At 35.4% G+C, this 25,124-nt stretch overlaps 1 protein-coding gene across 1 annotated transcript in view; it reads left to right on the top strand.

Moving 5' to 3' along the window:
* The window catches only part of cntnap2a (contactin associated protein 2a), a 301,573-nt gene that overhangs the window by 994 nt on the left and 275,455 nt on the right, over positions 1-25,124 (top strand). The window contains exon 3 of the mRNA XM_067378732.1: positions 14,512-14,705. Within this exon, the coding sequence (XP_067234833.1) occupies positions 14,512-14,705 (194 nt within the window). The remainder of the gene's footprint in view (positions 1-14,511; positions 14,706-25,124) is intronic.

The raw sequence follows: 25,124 nt of genomic DNA, 5'->3' as shown, positions 1-25,124 counted from the left end.
TGGACTGATTTTAAAGGATTTAAATTGCATGTTTTTCCAAGCTAACTGAATCACTGGGCTGTATTATGTACACAAAATACTGTAGTATTAATTGCTACTGTAACTGCCTTGTATTACAAATTCTTATAAAAGCCTTTAGGCACAGTGTATGCTGCATATAAATCTTTCTTTCTTGAGGAGACTATCTCTCTGTAAACACGGTACTGCCTATATGGGTGTTCTTTGTACGTCTGTATTAATTCATTTTTTGTTGTTTATTCTGGCAAGCAGAGAGTATTCCTTTTCCTCATAAGTGTTTCAAACTTTCAATGGTTCACCACTGTGGGGCGTGACTTTGGCAGTTTGATACACACTCCAAACTACTGATTCGAAACAAATGATTTGTAAAGCTTCAAAGCTTCATGAAGCACTGTTTTGAAATCGCCCATCACTAGATATTGTAGAATAAAGTCGTTATTTAGGGTTTTTTTTGGCACACACAAAGTATTCTCGTTGCTTCATAACATTAAGGTTGAACCACTGTAGTCACATGAACTGTTTTAAATATATCTTTAGTAGCTTTCTGGGCGTTTGAAAGTGTTAATTATCTTGCCGTTAATGGAGGCCTCACTGAGCCATCGGATTTGATCAAAAATATCTTAATTTGTGTTCTGAAGATGAATGAAGGTCTTATGGGTGTGGAATGACATGAGGGTGTGTAATTAATGACAGAATTTTCATTTTTGGGTGAACTAACCCTTTGACTCGTACAACTCATAACTCCTGTTTTCTTCTCATGAGCTCCCTCTTTTGCTCTGGCTGGAAGGATAACAGAATAGAGAGACAGAGAAATCCCTTGAACCTCTTTGGATTGCAATAATAGCATAATTTCAAAGAAAATTTATAGAAATTCTCAGAAAAGTGACATAAACATATGATATTTTATCAATATATCTAAGTCTTTGGACTTAAAAGCCTTTAATGGAGTTGTTTTGTGCGTTCTTGTGATCGTAAAAAAATGGAAGCAGGTGCAGCTGAATAGGTATGTATTCTCTTTTTCTGTGATTATAAATTTCAGTTAGATTCAGCATGATTGATGTGCACTCGTGACATTTGGCAGTTTACTTCAAATGAATAGTTCACAGAAAAATTAACATTCTGTCATAGCTTGGTCAAGTCATTATTCTGTGATAACTTTTATCATTATTTTATGATATGCATAATATGCATAATATATTACTACTAATATTTTGACCATTGGATGATTTTAGAGATGTTTATTAATATTATTATTTATTAGAATTAAATGATATCAATAATCTATTGTTAACAAAAACTATTTAAAGTCTTTGATAAAAAAACTAGAAAAAAAACTAAAATGTTGCCTTTGTAACTAACTGAAAGAAACAAGTTCTAAAATTTCTAAAACTGAAATATAATAAATTAAAGCTAAATGGAAATAATAAAAAAATGACAAGAGCACATATCACAAATAAAATAAAACTGAAAATATAAAAATAAAATCTAATTCAAAATATTAACTATATAAATAATACTAAAATAGAACTGAATAATATTAGATTGTTGCTTGCAATTTTTATTTTAGATGACCTTTGGCATCATTCACTTAATGTTTAAAAAACACATTAGTTAAAATTGATGTTATATATATATTTATACAACAGTTCTGTCTGGTTCTCGAATCTGATTGGTTGATAGCCATGCGATATTTCAGTGATAACAGCACTCCTACTGCCTTTTCACCGTTTGTATCACTCCGCTTGAAGTGACCGTCATGGCGGCCGATCAAATCAACCGTAATTTTTACAAATACTACTACTTGTACCACGAACTGTAGTTTTAATAGTTTTTTTAGGCGAGAATGTAGTTGTTTAGACCTGAAATATGTGACTCATATTTAATAACAGCGCCTATTTTACAATTTGTTTTGGCGTTTTCGGAGATGCGAGCTCGAGTGCATCAGCGGCCGTTCAGTGCTTCTGTAACCGCCGAGAACAGCTTCATCTCGGCCAGTGCCTCGGGGTTTTGCCGCTGGCTCTTATAGTGGTTAAACACGAGACATAATTCAATGTGAATACATAGAACGGGCAGTCTTTGGTCTTATTAATCTATTATTTGTTACAGAGCAAGTCGAATTGTGCTATATTAAATTTGATAATAATAAACGTTACGTTACATATAGCACATTGGCTACAACTAGACGGGACATATCAGACTCTTCTCCGCTTCAAATACGTAAAACATTAAACTTTATAAACATATGTTTTTTTGAGTAAACAAAACGCTTTACATTTTTTTTTTTCAAACATCAGATTTTTATTTACCTTCGCATTGCACAGAGGAGATGTCCAAACTGCGTGCGCACTTCATTCACGAGGTGAGGCGGATTAATGAGGTTTGATTGACAGTTTGAGGATCCAATGGAGTTAGTAGGTTTTGTCACAAGCTCTTTAAAATCCTTTTCATTTGTTAAATATTTGTAAAACCCACATACAAGCGTAAATGGTGACCTATATATATTTTTTTAATAACTAGTGCTTTATGTTTGACTGAACTGTACAATTGTGCTTATATGTTGTTCAATAAATATTATTTTATATAAATATGTCCATTAAGTAATATGGATTGAGTGAACATTAAGTTACATTAATACGCCATTAGATGGCGCTTTACAGGAGAATTAGTCAGTGAGTCACAAGAGACTTTTAAATTGAAAGGAACTTTTGCAAAAGGAAGTTGTTTTAGCGCTGTGGTGTTATGGATGGAAAATTCCCAAAGCTGAAAAAAGAATACAAAGTTCGCTTACCTCAGCGGACATTCAAACGGACTTGTATAAAGGATGTAATATTATGGTCATCGACTTGATGAATGAATTTAATGCCAGATATATACCAGACACAGGTAATAGCCAATGTGTTTCAATGAAGCGACTCAACGTTCCTTCGTTACTAGTTCTAAAGTGACATTTTAGAGTTAGCAACGGAGGCTTGGTTCAACTGACAACTTGAGTTTTGAAACGTTCCTTCGTTACTAGTTCTGAAGTGACGTTTTAGAATTAGTAACTGAGGCTTGGTCCAACTGTCAAATTGAGATTTGAATCCGTGGCGGAAGGAAGTAGTGCTGCACAAAAGAGGGTTTTCAAGACACTTGTTGTTCTTATTTATTTACACACTCGTGCCGTCGAACTGTTGTATAAACGCAATATCACACTCGTAGCCGTGCGATATGGCTGTATATCAGCACGCTGTGATTACCTACGGCACTCGGCCTGCGGCCTCGTGCCTACGGACGAATCACAGCGTGCTGATATACAGCCATATCGCACGGCTACTCGTGTGATATTGCTCATATATATATATATATATATATATATATATATATATGTGTATATTTTAATTAAATATTATACCATTTTAATATCCTCCATTTAGTGTTATTAGCCATAGAATTCATACTGCATGGAAAATGTCCCACATATTCCTTAAAGCATCTCCTTTTGTGTTCCACAAAAGAAATGAAATCAGGTTTGTGAGGATGTGAGGGTGAATAAATGATGAAAGAATTGTTATTATTGGGTGAACTATTCCTTCCCTCTAAAAAATGCTGGGTTAAAAACAACCCAAGTTGGGTTGAAAATGGACAAACCCAGCAATTGGGTTGTTTTAACCCAGCGGTAGGGTTAAATGTTTGCCCAACCTGCTGGGTAGTTTTATTTAACCCAACTATTGTTTAAAAATTACTGTATTGCTTAATTAAAATTAACCCAAAGTATGTTGGAAATGAACATTATTAAACAATAAACATTTATTAAATTGCTTATTAATACATTTATATTAATAAACTATTAAATTTATATTAATAAAATATTAAAGCTTATCAATAAACATTAACCTTTTGTCTATTATTGTTGTCTCTAATTGCATCTGGTTTTTAATTTCCCAACTATGTTGGGTTCATTTTAAACCAGCCATATAGCAATTTTTAAACAATAGTTGGTTTAAATAAAACTACCCAGCAGGTTGGGCAAACATTTAACCCAACCGCTGGGTTTGTCCATTTTCAACCCAACTTGGGTTCTTTTTAACCCAGCATTTTTTAGAGTGTTTAATACCTCCTCTGCATACAGTGCATTTAGGAGGATGGTATGTTTAACCACACAACATATAGTTGTTTGCTTGGTTTTTTTGTAATATAATCAGATTTACTTCAGTGATGGACTTAAAAGTTCAGACAGCATAAAGGCACACAAGATTGGCATGTTAATATGGTAACAGCAGCTTCCAGGTGTATGTAAAGCCAGCATTTCAATTCATCCTCCTTTCTCACTGAAGGCCGGTGGGGTTTGTGAGAATAAGCATTGGGATATGCCCTCTGGCACTGCCTCCATCAGCAGTCACCATAGCGACACAGGGTTCCCAGTCACTCTGAAGCCACACAGTGGTATCCAGTGAACATGTTCTCTAACCTGCCAGTCTGCACACATGAGGCTTCATATCAATGACATGACAGCTTTGTGCTCAATGGTGGTTCTTCCTTATAAACCCCAGTGTATTTTAGAGACACCTAGGTGAGTAATGTTTGAAGAAACACTCAGATTGAGTTGATTGTTTATTGGACGTCTAGGTGATATATGTCATTTTCCCCCCAGTATCATCAGAAATTGGATTCTTATTGCTGTATGAAAGTCATGGGCCATATTGCATTTTAATGACGCCTTATCAGAGTTGAGAAGAGGTTATTCCTGTCAGTTGTGTCATTTTTGCCCAGAATTGTCATGCAGATATGCAGTTGTCATCGATCTTGCACAAAGTTATTTAGTCATTAACACTGTGAATAATAGGGTGATGTCTGGACCTCATCCTGTCGATGGAGTATGACATTTTTATATATGACACACTGAGAATTTTTCTTTTTTACTCAGTATCATGAATAGCAATGACACTGGGGACTCACTAATGAAATCCACATCCATACAGCACATGTTCCACCGAATTGAGTTTTTAAAATATAATTAGCTTTAGGACAATGACTGTGACCATTTCCAATGTCACTGAACTGGAGGGCCAAGAAAAGATAGTTTTGACAGCATCAGAAGTGCCCAGTCGTACCAGAGTGCAGGTTGCTGCGGGACCAGAGGATGTCACAGAGGAAGGCTGATTAGTTATAGTTAGATGAGCAGCATCATGACCGACTGTTGTAGGTAATGCCCATATATCAGCATCCAACATTCTTTCTCCAACAGTGATGCATTATTAAGCCTGCCTACTGTATTTTAAAGAGAGCACAAAATCAATAGGAAGCAGAATTGGTATTTAACTTCTTTGATGGATGACAGTTGGTAGTGATATCCTGCTGTAATTTTAATGCATGCATCTATCTATCCATGAGCCATCCATCCATTCGTCCGTCTATCTATATCATTCCATTCATCCATCCATCCATCCATCCAAATTATGAACACTTTAGAGAAAACTTTCAACTTTTTTTTAAAGTTGAAAAACGGGTAACTTTTTAATGTTGGCATTTTAAATATTAAAGAAAAGTGTTTCAAGGTACCTGACAGAGTATTATGTATTTTGAGAAATGTACATAGTCATCCCACAAGGGGGAATAGCACTGATATTTATCCTTGCAGATTTAAGTTTAATTGGGATGAATTCTTTTTTATATACTAGTGCTATTGCCTGGAATGATTTAACTTGTTGTATAAAGCAGATACAATTTATAAGTATAAGTGTCTTTCTTTCTGTCTGGAAGATAGGAAATCATATCATATAGATTTCCAGTAGTTTTGAGGTGTGGTTAATGAATTATTTAAAGTACAAATAAGGGAGGTTTTGAGCCCCTGCCCCTTTGATTTGACCCAAGTGATTGGGTTGTTTTAACCCAGCAGTTGGGTTAAATGTTTGCCCAACCTGCTGGGTAGTTTTACTTAACTCAACTATTGTTTAAAAATTACAGTATTGCTTACTTAAAATGAACCCAAATTATCTTGAAAATTAACATTTATTAATATGTTTAATAAATGAACATTTTTAATTTCATTTTAGATTCATTTTAAGTCAGCCATAAAGTCATTTTCAAACAATAGTTGGGTTAAATAAAACTACCCAGCAGGTTGGGCAAACATTTAACCCAACAGTTGGGTTAAAACAACCCAGTCGCTGGGTTTGTCCATTTTCAACCCAACTTGGGTTGTTTTTAACCCAGCATTTTTTAGAGTGTGTGTATCCTCGCTCATGACTCCTCAGGAAGCCTCCTCACTCCTCGTTCCTCACCTCCTCGCGGTGCAATTAGAGAATTGAGATGTCCTTCAAGATGGCTGAGCTCGATCGTTTTCTGGGTCATAGGATGGAGGACGGAGGGATATTGAGAAGCACCCTATGAGTGAGAGATGGAGAGCAGGAGCGCTAAAGTAAAACTCTGCCCTCTATTCAATATTCCGTTTCACTTGGAAATACGTCACAACCAGGGCTTGACATTGACACCCGCCAACCCGCCAAATGTGGGTAGATTTCAGCTAAGACAGCCACTCCCACTAGCCACTTTGGCGGGTTGAATATAATTTCAGTTTACAGCCAAATGATCGTCGAAGATCGTCGTAGCACAAAATTACAATCCAATAACACAATTCGTTATTTACGTGCAGTTAGTGAAGGAGGGATAGGCGGAATTGTGCTGAATGACACACAAAAAAAGCGTTCTCTCGCGCCTGAATAGTCAAATACACGTGCACACAGATGTCTAAATGTCCATCGTGTGGAGTATCTCGCGTGAATACAGTCGGTTATGGCTTAAGTGGACGTAAACAGGTGGGTAATAACTGGATATGCGTCAGTTACGCCCATGCATTCAGCAGCCCAATTAAATAGGCCTACCTGTCTGTCATTAATGTTAATCAAACAACAAAAGATGTTAAATAAATGAAGGCTATATGTTAAATAAACTTACTGTATCTGAAAAAAAGATTTTTTTAATGTACTATTGTTTCTGTAATTTGCTTCTTTGTTCTTTTATATAGCCTAACACAAATAACTTATAAAATTTCTCATATTAGCCCATGCTCATACATTGTCCACCTCTTGCCCACCTGTACTTACCAGCTGATATACAATGTAGTCTTGATTTGGGTGGTCAATCTGCATTTAAAAGTTTGAAAGGGTTTAAAATCTTCTAAATCAAGTAAAATGACTCAAAATAAAGTAATTTAAGCATAACAAAGTCAACTTTAATCATATAAAATGTAATTTACCAACATCAAAATTGTGGCCAGTGAAAATGCTGAGTGGCTGGTAACTTTGGAAAACCACTAGCCACAGTGGCTGGTGAGCAAAAAAGTTAATGTCAAGCCTCACAACATTGGAGAAAAGTATATATATAAAAATATATATAAAATCTGGGAAACTCATAAGCAATAAACATGTAATTTTGATGGTTTAACACTGTTTGTTTCTAATAATTGACTGTACAAAAACACATTATGGTTGTTCCAAACCATCATTGTAACTGCTCATATTATATTATTAGAAATAATCGAACTGTCCTGCAGGAGGACAGAAATTATTTTTTAATAGAATTTCTTGGTAAAGACTGGTACAGTTAATACAGCAATGTGAAAAAATCTCAGGTAACCTAAAATAGGCTTAATTTAGTGATTGAACTGCTTGTTTTCAAACATATTATTTAATATATCACTAAGTTACAAATAAAATACAAATGGCACATTAAAGTTAAATGTTACAGTTGCATGATAAAAACATTTTTGTGTGTGTGTGTGTTTACGTTCATTGTACAGGTCTGATATAAAGTATGTTTTTGCTCAGGGGACCAAAATACGCGCTCAACAGAGAAAAGTTTTGCTCAGCGAGAAAAAAAAATTAGAGGGAACATTGGATGGGTCAGGCCTTGCATTTATGCTGCCTTTGTGTATTATAAAGTATAGAAAAAGGCCGGCCTATATAACCCAATTCCTCGAGAACAAAGGTTAACCTATGGCTATGTTTCCATGCTGTTCATTAGATCTTTTTAGAAGCATAGTGGTTTAACATGCATTTATGACACAGCTCACGCATCTTTCACTCAGTCTGCTAAAGACCTTGACACTATATGAAACACATCCATCACTTCACATTTTTCATATGGATTTACATCAGCAAATGGCCTGTTGAAGGTCAGCTATAATCACGGTGCTCTGGTGTGTGAGATGAACACAGCCATTTCGCAGTCCACCCTCAGCATCCTCTCAAATCCAGACATCAGATTTGAGACTTGCTTAGGCATCCTCTGCTCTCATTCGACAGGAAGGGCATCTATTTAGCAGCAGTTCATCTGTGAGATGAATCTGAGGGAAAGGTCAAATCTCACTTCATCAGAAACCTGTTTGGCCCTCACAGCTGGAGATGGGAAGGGACAGACGGCTGTATGTGGGGAACAAAATAGCCTGTTGGAAACTAATGAGAGGGAGAGGTGGGAAAACCGAGGTGAATGACAGAGGGGTAGGAAGGTTCAGTCCCCCAGCATTCAGTCATGTACCCCAAGCTCAGCTGAATACCAATGTGTCCATGCATGAGATTGAGGGACTAATACAAGGAATGTGAGCAGTGATCCATGTCCTTTATTTCCCTTTCTCTTTCTTTCTCCTCTTGCATTCTTACAAAGTTGAAATTAGTTTCCTGGGTGAATTAAATCTTTTTCTGTCTATTTTATATACATTTTGTATACACCATTTAATATATATATATATATATATATATATATATATATATATATATATATATATATATATATATATATATATATATATATATATATATATATAAAAAGTGACCATTTCTTTAATTCAAATGGTGGATGATGTTTAATAGTTTATACTTTTCCCTAACTTAAAATGAAACCGAGGCAAAATTTCAAGCATGAAAATGATAAAACAGTAATGACAGCATTTTAATTATGAGTTCAGACAGATCATTCTGTGATTAATGTGCAGCATACTCCCATTGATACGGTTCTGCCTGTGGCGTCACTTTGCCTGCTGTCTGTCTCTCCTCCGTCTTGTATAAGAAACCAATACTGTAAGTGCATATTGTTGTTTGCTGATCATTTCAGTATTATATATATATATATATATATATATATATATATATATATATATATATATAATGTATGTTGTCCTTACAAAATGAAAATAAGAAACCAATACTGCAAACATAATGTCTACATATAAACATATTTGAATCCAGAAGTGATCAAATAGGTTAATGTTGTCAAGTCAATAACACATGCAAAAACAAATCACTACATAGGTTGCGAGTCTCTTTCTTTTAGTGTCAGCATATTAGCAGATGGTAAACTATTCAAAAATCATGCCGTATGATTTATCATCACAAAGTCTTACATGTTACATCTATAAGGCTACACAGATATCCCATCAGGCAGGGTTTAGACCAACATAATGCAATTTATTTTTCATCTTTTCAGTTTTGTCCTCTCTTGTTTTATCAGATTCATTGAATACAGTATTTTTTTATTTCTTTTATCTGGACCTAAATTCCAGGAGCTATGTTGTCTTCTGCTACCGGTTTTATTCCTCTCTTTCTCCACTGCTGGTGTCCTTCCAGTGCCCTTCTTCTGCTTTCTTTATCTCCTCATAACATCTGCCTTGGTGGCAGGTTGCAGGTGGCGTTGGAGTAGATGTCCCCTGGCTCCTTTACACTCTCTTAAGCTTCTGTCTTGTACTGATCCCAGGACACCCTAATCTGCTGACCCTCACTTCATGTCCTCAGTTTGACCCTTCCTGCTTTATGTTTACTATAAAGATACTTAGGAATTTAATGGAGTGGATTTACTTCTAAAAAGGGAAGTCCCAAGCATTACACAGAAATTACACAGTTGGTGGTGGTTTGCACCTTCAAGTGGGTTTGCCAACTTCCATTAAAAGAAAAAGAAGCTCAAATCATGTGATGTGAAAGAGCCAATGGGGACTGTTCCAGCACGTCAAACATGCACGTTCAAGCTTCTAGTGCTTAGCATGTTTGATGCACACTTTTGTAAAAAAAAAATCACTCAAAAGTCATTTATTTACTTTTTATTTTTATCTGGCGTCAGACTGTCTGAGATGTCGCTGCCATAACGCGTTGCTATGGGTTGCTTCGGACTTGACTGACAGACTGGCATTCTGACACCGCAATCTTCATGCTTACTATAAATATAACTTCTGTAGTATATTAGAATTACTCTGTAGTGATAGATAGATGCCCCCTTTTACATTTAAACCCCTACCCCTGAGAAACTCTGCACATCCCTGAATACATTGGATGGATTTTAATAACTTTAATGAACTTGAAGTGCGCATTGAGCACCAGAAAAATACTCAAAAGTATTGGATGGAGACTGATTATAGGCAGATACTCAATATTTAATGACTCGGATTGGGGGCACAAAAAAACATGATTGGGACAGCCCTACTTCTAAATATCAGCTTTGCATTTAGGCACTCTTAGTTTAAACGACGTCCAAATTGTGTTTGTCATACCAATACAGATACAGATAAAAATAATAATAATAATAATAATAATAATAATAATAATAAAACCTATAGAATATAGTATTTATATTTGGATGTTTCTTTATGGGCACTTTTGCTCCTGTAGAATAGCTAGTTTATTTATTTATTTATTTATTTATTTATTTATTTATTTATTTATTTGTCTAAAAGTCATGAAAATTCCACCATATCTCAAATGATGTGCTTAATTTCATTCTGTGGTGGAAATTACATTTTTAACACTTTTGGAATAAAAGGACTCTTTTGTCTTGCCAAAACTAATGTTGCACAGTTTATCCATCTTATCCATCTCACAAATTCACAAATAATATTTCCACACTTTTTACGAAGCTGACATTTACAGCTGGATTGGAAATGATGCACTGACTAATATATAAATATATATATATATATTTTGCTAATAAGTTATTTTTAATTTTCTTAATTTTCTTCAGACATCCATATATCTTATGCATTTAGTTTATTAAGTTCACATTGTTGTCTTTTATGTAGTAACAAATAAAATAAACTGTTATTAGGGAACTAGTTTACAGTGATGGGAATAACAGCGTTATAAATAAACAGCGTTACTAACGCCATTACTTTTTTCAGTAACAAATAATCAAACGAATTACTTTTTCTGCCGTTACAACGCTGTTACCGTTGTACTGGCAAAAAAATGCTGCGTTATAATTGAGCTCACTGAAGCGGTTTTCATCTGAGTAGACTCTCTCTTAGCCATAGGACCTGCAAAGTTTTTTTTCTCTGGTGTGTGCCGCGGTTAGTCATACACAAATATAATTTTAAACTGATAATAATGAACGATGCTCTGTGTGTGTGTGTGTCTGTGAGCAAGCGAGCTGAGTGCGAGCTCAAACCAGAATACCCTTTGTGACATGCTGGATCAAAAATATGGGAAATAAGTTTTTTCTAGTCAACTAGTAGCTCTTCATTTAAGCCATTAGTTGACTAATCACATTTATATTAATTTAAATTCTTAAATGCTGGAGAGAATAAACCATAATAATGAGCGTTTATGTAATATAGGCTATAAAGGCACTCAAGCGCATGCATAAAGCTTGCCATAAAGAACTGGCAAAAGTAATAATTATGAATGTGACCAAAACAGCAAGGAGACATTTTAATTGCTTATTAATAAAGTAATGTTTTCTGAACAGTGTCGGCTGCTAAGATGAAGTTGACATTGCTGACTCTCATCATCTCCACATAATGGACGCGCCTCACTTTAAAGAAAGGCTTTCTTCGAAACATAACTTAATGAAGTGGTCAAAATCATGTCTGACACACTCCATGACTCGATATATTGCGCATCTTATGATGCATCTTACTCATGCTGTTCACTTTTCATAATCAAGTAAGTGAATGTAAAACATAACATATGACTATTTAAACATAAATATGAAACTACATTTTCTTTAGTGGCCACCAAGTTATGTACAGTACAGAGATATTTCATAAGCAAGAGTGGATAATTTTCGGTGTATCTTTTGTGTATCAGAATAATCATGTCATCACATTCGGACACCACTGTATCAGTGTCCAGTTTGCACAAATATTTCATTTGAAGAAGACATGATGAAATATATGCTCATACACCATGCTGGTTCATGTTTGATGCAGGAAAGTGTATGAAATATGTCTATAAAAACTTTATTCTGCATATGATCTATGACCCACGTGGCAAGTGTTGTTAAACTCATCATGGAGCTCCGCGCTGAAATTGATCATTTGTGTGCCCCACGTGTATATATTGTAACAATCCTATATTTCATGTGTTCGTATTCAAATTCCACTTCTGACTGCATTGTGGGCAAAATACAAACAACACTCATGTGTTACTGAGGGACACATACACACAGCTCGCGTGTCCAAAGGCAGAGCAGGCAGAAGTGAATGAGCAGCACTTTTGATACATTTGAATTCTCAGCTGTAATGTGATCTCATGCAAACATATTTTCCATTTGTGCTAGTGGACAACTGCAAAACAAACCACATGCACCAAAACTTCAGCTCTGGTCACATCACAGGGAAACATATTTGTATTGTAGCACTGAGAAAATGAGCACCTGTATGTCACATGTCTCTGAATGACAACAATAGGCAGAGGCACAGTTGCCAACTCTCGTGAGACAAATAAGCAACCGCTGCTTCAAAATCAAGCCCAAAAAAAGCCCAATATTATTATACCATCAATATTATTTATTATCAATTATTTATTACCAATAAATGAGCCTGCAACATATTAAACTGAAACCACTCGAAGTTTGAAAAGCAGAATCACATGTTATTTTGAAAAAATCAACAAATTGCAACAAAGCAGGAGGGCACGCACTATCCTCCGATCAGCTGTGAGCAGAATAGGTTTAAAGATGGAAAAGAAAAAGTGACATGAAGGCCAATTATGGTAACCCATAGTCGGAATTTGTCCTCTGCATTTAACCCATCCAAGTTAGTGCTTACACATTATTAGGAGCAGTGAGTGAACACACACATAGTCACATACACACACACACTGCAAACCGGGAAAAAGACAACCATGCCTACTGTTAGTAGGCTATGTATATTATAACCTGTAATGATAAATACATTATAAAAATATTGTTGTGCCTTTCCTCCCTGCACCGTCCTCTCCATTTCTGTACATCTCTGTTGGTGCTGACATCGTTTGTGAGAATGTACATGCGTCTATTTACGACTACTATCATTACTTGCATTTACAACGTCACATGAGGGGGAGAAGGAGGCTGGATGTGGGGGGACGAATTACGCTACAGCACTTGTATTATTGCACTGATTGTCTATTGGCTGTGAGTAGACAGAGATAGTGTCAATCAATGTATTGGAGAAAACGGCGACCATAAATGTAAAGAAACAAAGTTGCTTACCATATTTTCATAACAAGCAACCACATTTTTTAAAATGACCACAACCCGCGACCCGTGATTTTTTTAACGCGAAAAAGAAGCCTAAAGGTGCGTATTATAAGCGGACTTGGCAACTAATAGGCAATGATACAGAAGCAACAAAAGTGATACATCCTCATGCATAATACCGCAATTATAATCTTATGCACAGGGATTGGACTGAACAAGCTCTTTCTCATGAATAAATTCAGAGAAGGCTCAGAACCTGGTGACGTAGATTCGCCCCCGCAAGCCTATATATACACTCCGATGGCCGAATCAGATTTGTGAAGTAGCTTCGACTTTGATTTTCAAAATGAAAGTATGAAAACATGCTCTGAAAAATGCAAAAATAACCATTTTCCACTTGTTGATTAATTTTATGAGTGCTATTAGAGTAGAGTTTTCAGTGACATGCAACGTGTACATATCTGTTCACATCTCAAAAAATGTGTTCTGCCGGCAAGTTAAGCTACTATGACTCTTGGGTTTACTATAGACCCAGAGCCCTATGTGTTCTTAATGTGGGCCTGGTGACAAAGAGAAAATTCAAAGAGAAAAATGTGTGCATTGTATTGTATTGTAAGATTACGTATCAGAATGGAGACATGTGGTTGGAAGGGAGGGGTTGAAAAGGGGTTGTTTTGTTAATATTAATGGTTAGATTTACTATATTTAATGATCCTTTAAATATCCCTTTAACAACTGTCCAAAAGCCTCCAGCTAAAAGCACAGATAAAACATCTGTAAGGCAATCTGTTCTTAAATCTTCCAAGAGAAGTGAGAATAGAATACAGATGCTTCTCTATATATCCAGTTAGTTCAGTAGACCTAACACCATAACACATTATCTTTGTTAAATTACAAAACTCTTGTAGATTATGCTGTAGAGTATGACCATTCAATTTGTACCCTTAAGAAAACTCTTAAAAGAGCATACATAACATTTGTTCCTGTTCCGTTTTCCTCAGCCCCCTGTGTGACACAGCCACAAAGATTTTAGATCAATACAACAAGATACTGAGTATTGTACACTTTGTCTAGGTGCAGGGGGCTGGTCTCCGCTGGACAGTGATCATTACCAGTGGCTGCAGGTCGACCTAGGAAGCAGAAAACAGGTCACAGCCATCGCTACGCAGGGTCGATATAGCAGCTCTGATTGGACAACACGCTACCGGCTGCTCTACAGCGACACAGGCAGAAACTGGAAACCATACCATCAAGATGGCAACATTTGGGTGAGTATCATAATAATTCATATGCTGGTATTTTTAGTGTAGGATTATATAAATGTTTGTCCTTCAAGGAAATATACTATTGTTCAAAGTTTTGGTTTGGTAAGATTTAATTCTTTCAATTCAATTCAATTAGTTCTTTTGAAAAAAAAATGTCTAATGCGCATCAAAGCTGCAGTGATTTGACTGAAAAAAATAATTATATTCTGAAGTATTATTACAAATTAGAGTAACTGTTTCCCACGTAAACATATATTTTAAAGTGTAATATTTTCCTGTGATGCAAAGCTGTATTTTCAGCATCATTACTCCAGTCTTCAGTATGGAAGCCCGTTTCTGCCACAGTTGAGTAAAAAAATATAATTCTGTAAGTCATAATAATGAGAAACTTTCTCATAATTATGACTTAGTATCTTATTATATTGAGAAAGTTTCTCATAATAATGACTTAGTACGTCAGAATAATGAGAAAATGTCTCGTAATTGACTTAGTTTCTCGTTATTATGAGATGTTAAGTCATTATTACGAGAAAGTTTCTCATTATTATATGTTGTCATTATTACGAGAAAGTTTCTCATTATTATATGTTGTCATCATTATGAGAAAGTTTCTCATTATTATGAGATGTTAAGTCATTATTATGAGAAAGTTTCTCATTATTATGAGATGTTAAGTAGGGCTGTACGATTATGGCCTAAAATCAAAACCTCGATTAATTGAACATTTTACCTCGATTATGATTAATGAACGATTATTTTGTTTCTTGTTTTTTTTTTTTTTTGCCCTCATAGTTCACTGACAAGGTTTGTACTGTAAATATGATTGACTATTAAAAGGTGGGATATTTTTTTCCTATTGAAAGAGTGATCTTACATAACAGCTCACCGTCAGCAGTTATTTTATCTATGGTTCGTAACATTTCTTACAGATTTCTGCTCGTTGTAAATCAGATAAAGATAAATTAGCACAGTACCAGTACAAGTGATTGCATGTGAATTAGTCATACCGTCTCTCTGTTCATTGTGAAGCTGTGGGTTGTAAATGGTTACTTCAAAAGTAGAAAATATATGCTATAAGAAGTTGAGTTTCTAAGCTCCTTTAGTGATAAATCACAGGACAGCGCTGACTATTTTCTGTGTTCCTCTCTGTGCGCGCGATCTTCACGTTTTTCTCGGAATAATAATACATCTCGTCTAATCGCTTGAATGTACAAACCTTAAAACAAACACAACTGACAAAGTTTAGTGAAGTCAAGTCAAGTCAAGTCAAATTTATTTATATAGCGCTTTTACAATTGGTAATTGTTTCAAAGCAGCTTTACATATTAGAAGCACAGAAAAAAAGGGAAGTGGTTAAAACTGTACAAGCAAGCGTGGTAATATGTAACATATACAAGATGGTGCTACATTAAGCCAATGTCGGCTGACTTCCAGGGGTGGAAAAAACCCCCTAGGAGAAAAACCCAGCGTGCTAGCACTGGGAAAAAATTCCTAGGAGGGAAAAAACCCCTTGGAAGATATATATATGTAAATTTATATGGAGATCAAAATCTGAATTGTACATTTTTATTATAGAGATTAAAAATCGATTATATATAAATATATGTAAGCGGATACCGGGATCCTGGGCTACGTTGTAGTCAGGTCCAGACGCAGGTTCTCCATCTGACCTGGATACGGCCTGGATCCAGCACCCGGCAAACCTCAGGATAAGCAGAGAGACAGATATTAGCGTAGATGCCATTCTTGTTCTGATGTACAGGTATATCTAGTGTTATAGGAAATGTTCTCGGTTCCGGCCGACCTAATTATTGCAGCGTAACAATCCTTTTAACGGATTTGAAAAATGTTAATGTATTGATAATGTGTTATGTGTATGCAAGACACAAGACACAAGGCTCACCGCTCACGCGCCATCACTGTGTTGAACCGGCGTTTATCTCCGTGTTTTGCTTTTATGCCACTGACTGGACAGGGCGGAGTCGTGGCTACACAAACGCGGTAATGTTTTTAAGCGGAAATATTAACAGGATTAAAAAAACGAAATAACCGACATGGGAAAAGTACGTCGGTTAGAATTTCGGTTTCGGTTACTTTTCGATTAATTGTCCAGCCCTAATGTTAAGTCATTATTATGAGAAAGTTTCTCATTATTATGAGATGTTAAGTCATTATTATGAGAAAGTTTCTCATTATTATGAGATGTTAAGCCATTATTATTAGAAAGTTTCTCATTATTATGAGATTTTAAGTCATTATTATGAGAAAGTTTCTCATTATTATGAGATGTTAAGTCATTATTATGAGAAAGTTTCTCATTATTATGAGATTTTAAGTCATTATTTTGAGAAAGTTTCTCATTATTATGAGATGTTAAGTCATTATTACGAGAAACTAAGTCATAATTACGAGAAATTTTCTCCTTATTCTGACATACTAAGTCATTATTATGAGAAACTTTCTCAATATAATGAGATACTAAGTCATTATTATGAAAAAGTTTCTCATTATTATGACTTACAGAATTATATTTTTTTATGCAACAGTTCTGTCTGGTTCTCGAATCTGATTGGTTGATAGCCATGCAATATTTCAGTGATAACAGCACTCCTACTGCCTTTTCACCGTTTGTATCACTCCGCTTGAAGTGACCGTCATGGCGGCCGATCAAATCAACCGTAATTTTTACAAATACTGCTTCTTGTACCACGAACTGTAGTTTTAATAGTTTTTTAGGCGAGAATGTAGTTGTTTAGACCTGAAATATGTGACTCATATTTAATAACAGCGCCTATTTTACAATTTGTTTTGACGTTTTCGGAGATGCAATCTCGAGTGCGTCAGCCGCCGTTCAGTGCTTCTGTAACCGCCGAGAACAGCTTCATCTCGGCCAGTGCCTCGGGGATTTGCCGCTGCCTCTTATAGTGGTTAAACACAAGACATAATTCAATTTGAGTACATAGAAGGGGCAATCTTTGGTCTTATTAATCTATTATTTGTTACAGAGCAACTTTTTTTTAATAACTAGTGCTTTATGTTTGACTGAACTGTACAATTCTGCTTATATGTTGTTCAATAAATATTATTTTATATAAATATGTCCATTAAGTAATATGGATTGAGTGAACATTACATTAATACGCCATTAGATGGCGGCAACACTTTACAGGAGAATTAGTCAGTGAGTCACAAGAAACTTTTAAATTGAAAGAAACTTATGCAAAAGGAAGTTGTTTTAGCGCTGTGGTGTTATGGATGGAAAATTCCCAAAGCTGAAAAAAAGGACAAATACAAAGATCGCTTACCTCAGCAGACATTCAAACGGACTTGTATAAAGGATGTAATATTATGGACATCGACTTGATGAATGAATGTAATGCAATATACCAGACACAGGTAATAGCCTACTCTCTCTCTCTCTCTCTCTCTCTCTCTCACTCTCTCTCTAATACTGTAGAAAATTCAATGTGTTTCAGTGAAGCGACTCAACGTTCCTTCGTTACTAGTTCTAAAGTGACATTTTAGAGTTAGTAACGGAGGCTTGGTTCAACTGACAACTTGAGTTTTGAAACGTTCCTTCGTTACTAGTTCTGAAGTGACGTTTTAGAATTAGTAACTGAGGCTTGGTCCAACTGTCAAATTGAGATTTGAATCCGTGGCGGAAGAAAGTAGTGCTGCACAAAAGAGGGTTTTAACACACTCGTGCCGTCGAACTGTTGTATAAACGCAATATCACACTCGTAGCCGTGTGATATGGCTGTATATCAGCACGCTGTGATTACCTACGGCACTCGGCCTCGTTCCTAATCACAGCGTGCTGATATACAGACATATCGCACGGCTACTCGTGTGATATTGCTCATTTATCGATATTGAGGGTGCGCTCACACTTGTAGTTCGGTTCGTTTGGTTCGTTTGGTCCAGACCAAAGAAGAAAAAAAAAAACATTTATTCCTGGTCCGGTTAGCGTTCAGATTGGCAATTTTATCACCGAACCAAAAGATACCGAACCTTAAGGCATAGGGATACATTCACAACGTGATTGGTCGGATTTTATGACGCATTGCCTATTTGGAGACGGAACTTACCGAACATCCAAAACAATGCTGTTTGCTGAGGTAAATGCTCTCGTTGTGTGTGCGTAGCGGCACGTAGCCTGTATGTGATGGTATTTTGGCCAGCTGGGAACTCATGAAGAGCTTATAAAATGTGTAAAGTAGTCAAAACACTGGCGGGAATCCATCCGTCACACACACAAACGATCTGCTGCATGGAGACGCGCGTCTGATGCCTGTGATGGGCAAACTCGCGTCTATGACGAGAAAAACCGACATGCGTGAGGATTCTGTCCTTTTTAGGGTCTCGTCTTCCTGTTTTTGGTTCGGTTACATGTCTTTGGTCCGTGTTGCATTCATATATCATTCGAACCGCACCAGAGTTCGTTTGGAAGCGGACCGAGACCCATCTTTTCAGCGGACTCGGTCCACTTGTTTGGTGCGCACCAGGGTTCAGATGGCAGCGTTCAAATATGTTCAAATGAACCGCACTAACCGAGCAATCGCACCAGGGTTCGTTTTAATCGAACCAAACATGACAAGTGTGAACGCACCCTTAAAGGATCCGTGATCATCAATCAGTACTTTATACTGACACCTAGTGGTGTGGATGCATGAGGTTTGTTTATAAATGGCTGTTGCTTCAGATTGAAGCTGTTCAATTTGTGTTATTCCTTTTGGTTTATATTTCTCACTGTTTGCTTGATTTGTTTACATGTACTTGTGTGTATATATATATATATATATATATATATATATATATATATATATATATATATATATATATATATAATATTTATTTATTTATTTATTTATTTTTTTTTTTTAATTTTTTTAACTTGCACACTTCCAAATTGCAAAACGCCTTGTCATTTGTCATGTGTACATGGCAGCCCTCGTGAGTTGGTGACCCTCTTCATGAAGAATAAAACAACTTATTCTAGAAGATTGATCTGATTGGGGTCTTCATCTCATGTGAATGTAATCAGATTTTTTTATTCATATTTAAATCAAATTGATGTTCAGTTGTTTACATGAAAAGCTTTTTTTTTCTTCTTTAATTAGACAGTAGCATTTTTAGAGTGTAGAATGTTATGACATAAATTACAAAATGAAATCAAGATTCAAGATTGGTCCTTGACATTCGTAAAGCATTGTGGTTATCGTGGCAGGATTTTAGCATACCTCTTCCACATACTGAGCTCACCAAGGACGACTGAAGATCAATGAGTCAAGAGGATGCCTTGATTTCTTCCCGGGTGCTTTAATCAACAGTAAGCAATCAAGGAAGCACTTAGATCGAGAGAAAGACAGTTTCACAGGCTGATTTCAGGCTGATGCACCACTGTGCTTAGTACCCACAGCAGAGAAGAGTGGAATTATTACTGGACCAACCAGCGATCCACATGGGGTGGTCTCAAAAGGGGAAGGTTAATGTATTTTATCCTGCACCAAAAAAATGTTGCTTTTGGGCATTCTCAGCTCACTTCAGACAATTTCATCATTTGATCTATCCAAGTTTGACTTAAGCCGCATACACACTTAACGATTGTAAGGCCGATTATGAATGTAAATTGATACTTATGACAGATCGCGCTCAAACGCGTCCAGTCGCGTTCAGTCTGCGATTACAGTCGGTGTTCAAATTCCATGTGTAAGTATATAAATCTGCTTCAGTCGCAGGAAACAATCGCTGTGTGTTGAGCTCAGTCTTAGAATGTTTTAGCTAGTCGTTAAATGTGTGCCCGGCTTTAGAGACTAGACTTAGACTAAGTAAAAACAGCTCAACTTTTCAAAACAAGTACACTCTTGGAAGAAACGGTGTAGAATCTTTAAAAGGGTTTTGTCAGGAACTTCATTATAGGGATCATATTATGGAATTAGGTTTAATTAATTTAATTTAAATTCATTTTTAATTACACTTTATGAATTAAGCAGCTTGAAATGAAAGTATTGTGCAGTATCATTTAAGACATTAGTTCATATATAGATTTTTTTTTAAAGATTGAATCAAGAAATATATAGAACACCACTATACTTTTTTTTTTTCTAAGAACAATGAGGTCCTCAGATTCTCTTTAAATTCTCCAATGGTCAGACAATTGGTTACAATGGAATATACATTCAGGTCATACAAGTTTAATTTTAATATTAATGATACTGTATGTAATGTCCCTCTGTAGTCAATGATTGTATCCCTTAAAACTTATATTTGTTCACCAAAATTACATATTTAAACATTTTTCCTTGAAAATGTAACTCCACACCCTTGCCTCATTTAGTATACACGGTTTTATGAATATGCAAATTAGCCCAGTTCAGTGATTTACTCGTTGACGATCACACTTTGATGTGATTCTGTGGACGTCAGGAACAGCAGCGATTTCAAACCGTGTTTTTGAGACCATCTTTGGTTCACTGCAGTTTTAAGGAGAAAATACTCAGCATTTAAAATACAGCATTGACATATAAACAATATTAAAAGCTTGATTTTCACACAGGGGGATTTTAATAAAACACATTATAATAATGTATAAAATTGGTAACTATTTTTAGTGATATTTATTATATATAAGGTTGCAACAACTAATCAATAATAATCATTAATGAAAATAATCAACAATGAATTTGATTAATTAAATCCATTAATCGCATCTGTGCGCTGTGCACAGAAAACATCTGGTATTCACGTCCCTTAACTACAGTGCATAATGCATTTATATGATATAATCATTTGTTGCAGCTCTAGTGTTTAACTGCTTCACCTGAGGTTTTCAGGGAATAATGACTTAAATCTCATTCTGTTTTTTTTTACGCAAAGCTATGGCTTTGACTGTATAAATCACAGAAGTACAATGGACTTCTTTTAATATGCTTGAAACTGTCAGTAAAACTGTATGGAAAAGAACAGCTCTTACTTTGTGTTCCACAGAAGACATAAAATATTACAGGATTTAAATGACATGATGACAGATTTTTATTGTAACCCTAAAAGTTTAGCCTTAGGTAATTTAATAGGCTTGAAAATGTTGAATATGATGCCAGAGTGACATTTAAAAGTCACTGGAAAAGTCATGCGAATCAAGAGTAACGTTTCGGTGGTGCATGATAAAAGTCTCTAGAGTGCCGTTTCCTTATGAGAGCATGATGGATCCACTTACTATATTCACAGCAATCTCTGATTTGCCGCTTTACGTTATCCTTAGTGTTTTGATGAGTGTTCTTCCAGCTGCTTTTGTCTTTTTTTAACAAGAAGCCTCTACATGGGGAATGTAAATGGTAAAGCATAATTCATTAGTCAAATTTCCATCCTATGTTTTTTCTGAAAAAAAAAAAAAAAAAAAAAATGGTTTAACGCATCAAAATGTTTATTGATATAGCTGATGGAAATGCTGATTATCCCTGTTGACACAATTTTGATATAACTTTAGAGCATAAATTGTCGATACTTAAAGGATTAGTTCGCCCATGTCATCCAAGATGCCTATGTCTTTCTTTCTTCAGTCGAAAAGAAATAAAGGTTTTTGAGGAAAACATTCCAGGATTTTTCTCCTTATAGTGGACTTCACTGGGGTACAACGGGTTGAAGGTCAGAATTGTAGTTTTAGAGCATCTTCAAAGGGCTTTACATGATCCCAGCTGAGTGAAACAATCTGCCATTTTCTAAAAAAAAAAAAAAAAAAAAAAAAAAAAACTAAATTATATACTTTTTAAACACAAATGCTCGTCTTGCACTGCTCTGCTATCCACCACGCATTACATAATCATGTTGGAAAGGTCCCGCTTGACGTAAAACTTCAGCAAACTGCTCAGCTCTCAGGCATTTCCTGTCATTGAATTCTGCTCTATAGATACTCTTTTGGTTCTTAGCTGGAAAAGGGAATTAAGCTTTTTTTTCTTCCTGTTCTGTGAACAGAAATGCCCTTGGATTCCAGTTCATCTCTTGAACATTTACAGGTCACTGTGCATTACTGTTTAATGCTGGCTAGATCAATAGTTTTCTAACATTAAGAAGACCGAGGTGGGAATTACAAATCGTTTCGGTTGCTACAGCAGTATAAAATTGGCCATTCAGTATCAGTGAACTGTTGCCTACAAGACTGACAAAAGTAATGCAAAGCAAAGGCGAACAAACTCTTCATTAGGGCCCTGATAAATTAGCTTGATTGAGGGGCATATGTTTTTACATTCAGTTTGAAATCTGATTGCATGCCCCCTCTTGAAGAAATTCACCACTCAAGGATAACCAGTCTACCAATCATGGTTTCAATGGTTTAAAGCAGCAATCAAAGGTAGGCTTTCAAAACATCCAGAACACAGTTGATTTATATGCAGTTCAGTTTTGGACTGGAATATTTTTTTTTTTTTTTTTTTTTTTTTTTTACAATTTTCATCACATTTTTGGCCCTGCCTTTAATTATTTTTCTTTGACAGGCTTGTATGCTTGAATATTAATTAAGGCCTTTTGTGTTGTTAATGAATAATGGCTAGATGCTGTGCTTTTTTATGCCATGTGCCGCATTTTTTAGCATTCTGTTCTGGTTTGTAGATGTGCATTTTGAATAGCTTTAAATTTATTTTGAGAACATTTTTTCAATCATGCTCCCTCCCAAATGAGTTCAGTTCCAGTTAAATGGCAGTTCGGCTTAAGGATTTGACAGTGAGAAGAAATAGGAAAGATGTGTATGTGCGTGCAAAGCAACAGTCATATGCCATTTATCACAGAATGACAAACTGCCATGTATTGTGGTGACATATGATGTCCTATGCCTTTAACACTAAGCTATTTTCACATCAGTGAAGGTGCTCTTTGACCTAGCAATACATCTAATATTGTGACTACTTTATCCCTGATGTGAGATAAATGAGTCGACAATGATTTCCGTTTACCTCCAATCAGTGGCATGCACAAGGGGGTGACGAAAGTGAAAGTGCCCTTTGCGGTCGCATCGCGGTGCCTCCAATTCTTAAACGTGACGTTGGCAGTGGACTCATTTCGGATTTATGACATGAGTTGCAGTATTGCTCAGATTAAATGTCTGCTTTATGTCCATGTAATTCATTTCTTCTGCCATGTTTGTTGTGTTCATCAGGGAAAAGAGAAGACATTCCTGACATTGTTGTTTTTCTAGGTCAGACTTAGGGAGCAATAATTTACCTCAGATTGTACAAAAGATGAGCTAATGTGTATCTTTATGAAAACCCATTATTTGAGGAATGGCATAGAATTTTAATTTGTCTGCTTCAGTTGTGTTTTGTAATGTGTTTGTGCTGGTTGAGCACATCTATGCCCTTATTAAACCATGACTGCCTGAAGGGCTCTAAACGTTTGAAAGATGAGTGACTTCTAAATAGGGATGGGTCATTAATTATGATAGTCAACTATTCAACTAGTAATCCAACAACTGACTTGTTAATTAGTATGTTTATTTTTTTCTTCCTTTTTTATAATAAAGAATATATATTTATATATTTAGTTGATTTTTTTTTTTTTTTAGTGGTGGTGCTGTAATTATCATGCTGACAGCTTTAATTAGTGCTTTGATAAATTCTGTCTTTAAATTTAGTTTGTTTAATACATGTTTAAAAGTTTTATGTATATACTTTCTATAGATATTCATTTCTAAAGATATTAAGCAGCACAAATGTTTTAAAACATTGATAATAATAAGAAATGTTTCATGGGCACCAAATCAGCATATTAGAATGATTTCTGAAGGATTGTGTGACACTGAAGACTGGAGTAATGATGCTGAAAATTTAGCTTTTCCATCACAGGAATGAATTGCATTTTAAAATATATCAATATAGAAAATCTTATAGAATATTTTTAATTGTAATCATATTTCACAATATTACTCTTTTCATTTTTCGATCAAATTATGCAAATTAATGTTTTGGTGAGCATAAGAAACTTAACAAAAAAAAAAAGCATTTAAAAAAATCATACCAACCCAAAACTTTTTAATGGTAGTTATTATATTTAGATGTGATACTGTATTTTTAGCAGGGGTGCTGATGAATTTAATTAGTGTTTTGGATGGAAATTTAGCTCTTTTAAAGTACTTTGCTTTTGCTGTTTTATTGCATATGTTGTCTTTGTGTGTTCTACCATTCTGGGTTGTCAAGTTAAATAATGCATCCACACAGGTAGACCACACTTATATATATATGTATTTTTATCTTTTTATTGTTTTATATAGAATTCAATGTGTAATTTTTTAACAATAGTTTATGTATCTATAATTGCATGTTGTCAAATGAACAATCAGTAATTAGACGAACTAGTCTAATGATCATAACTAAAAATGACTCAAGGCAATCGGTTGTGAACTCTGAACAGTTCACAGTAAGTGAAATTGCTAAC

This window comes from Chanodichthys erythropterus, chromosome 23 (genome assembly GCF_024489055.1).
Source record: "Chanodichthys erythropterus isolate Z2021 chromosome 23, ASM2448905v1, whole genome shotgun sequence".
Taxonomy (NCBI): Eukaryota; Metazoa; Chordata; class Actinopteri; order Cypriniformes; family Xenocyprididae; genus Chanodichthys; species Chanodichthys erythropterus.
The sequence above is the reverse complement of the archived record's forward strand: the minus strand, read 5'-3'. Positions and strand labels throughout refer to the sequence as shown.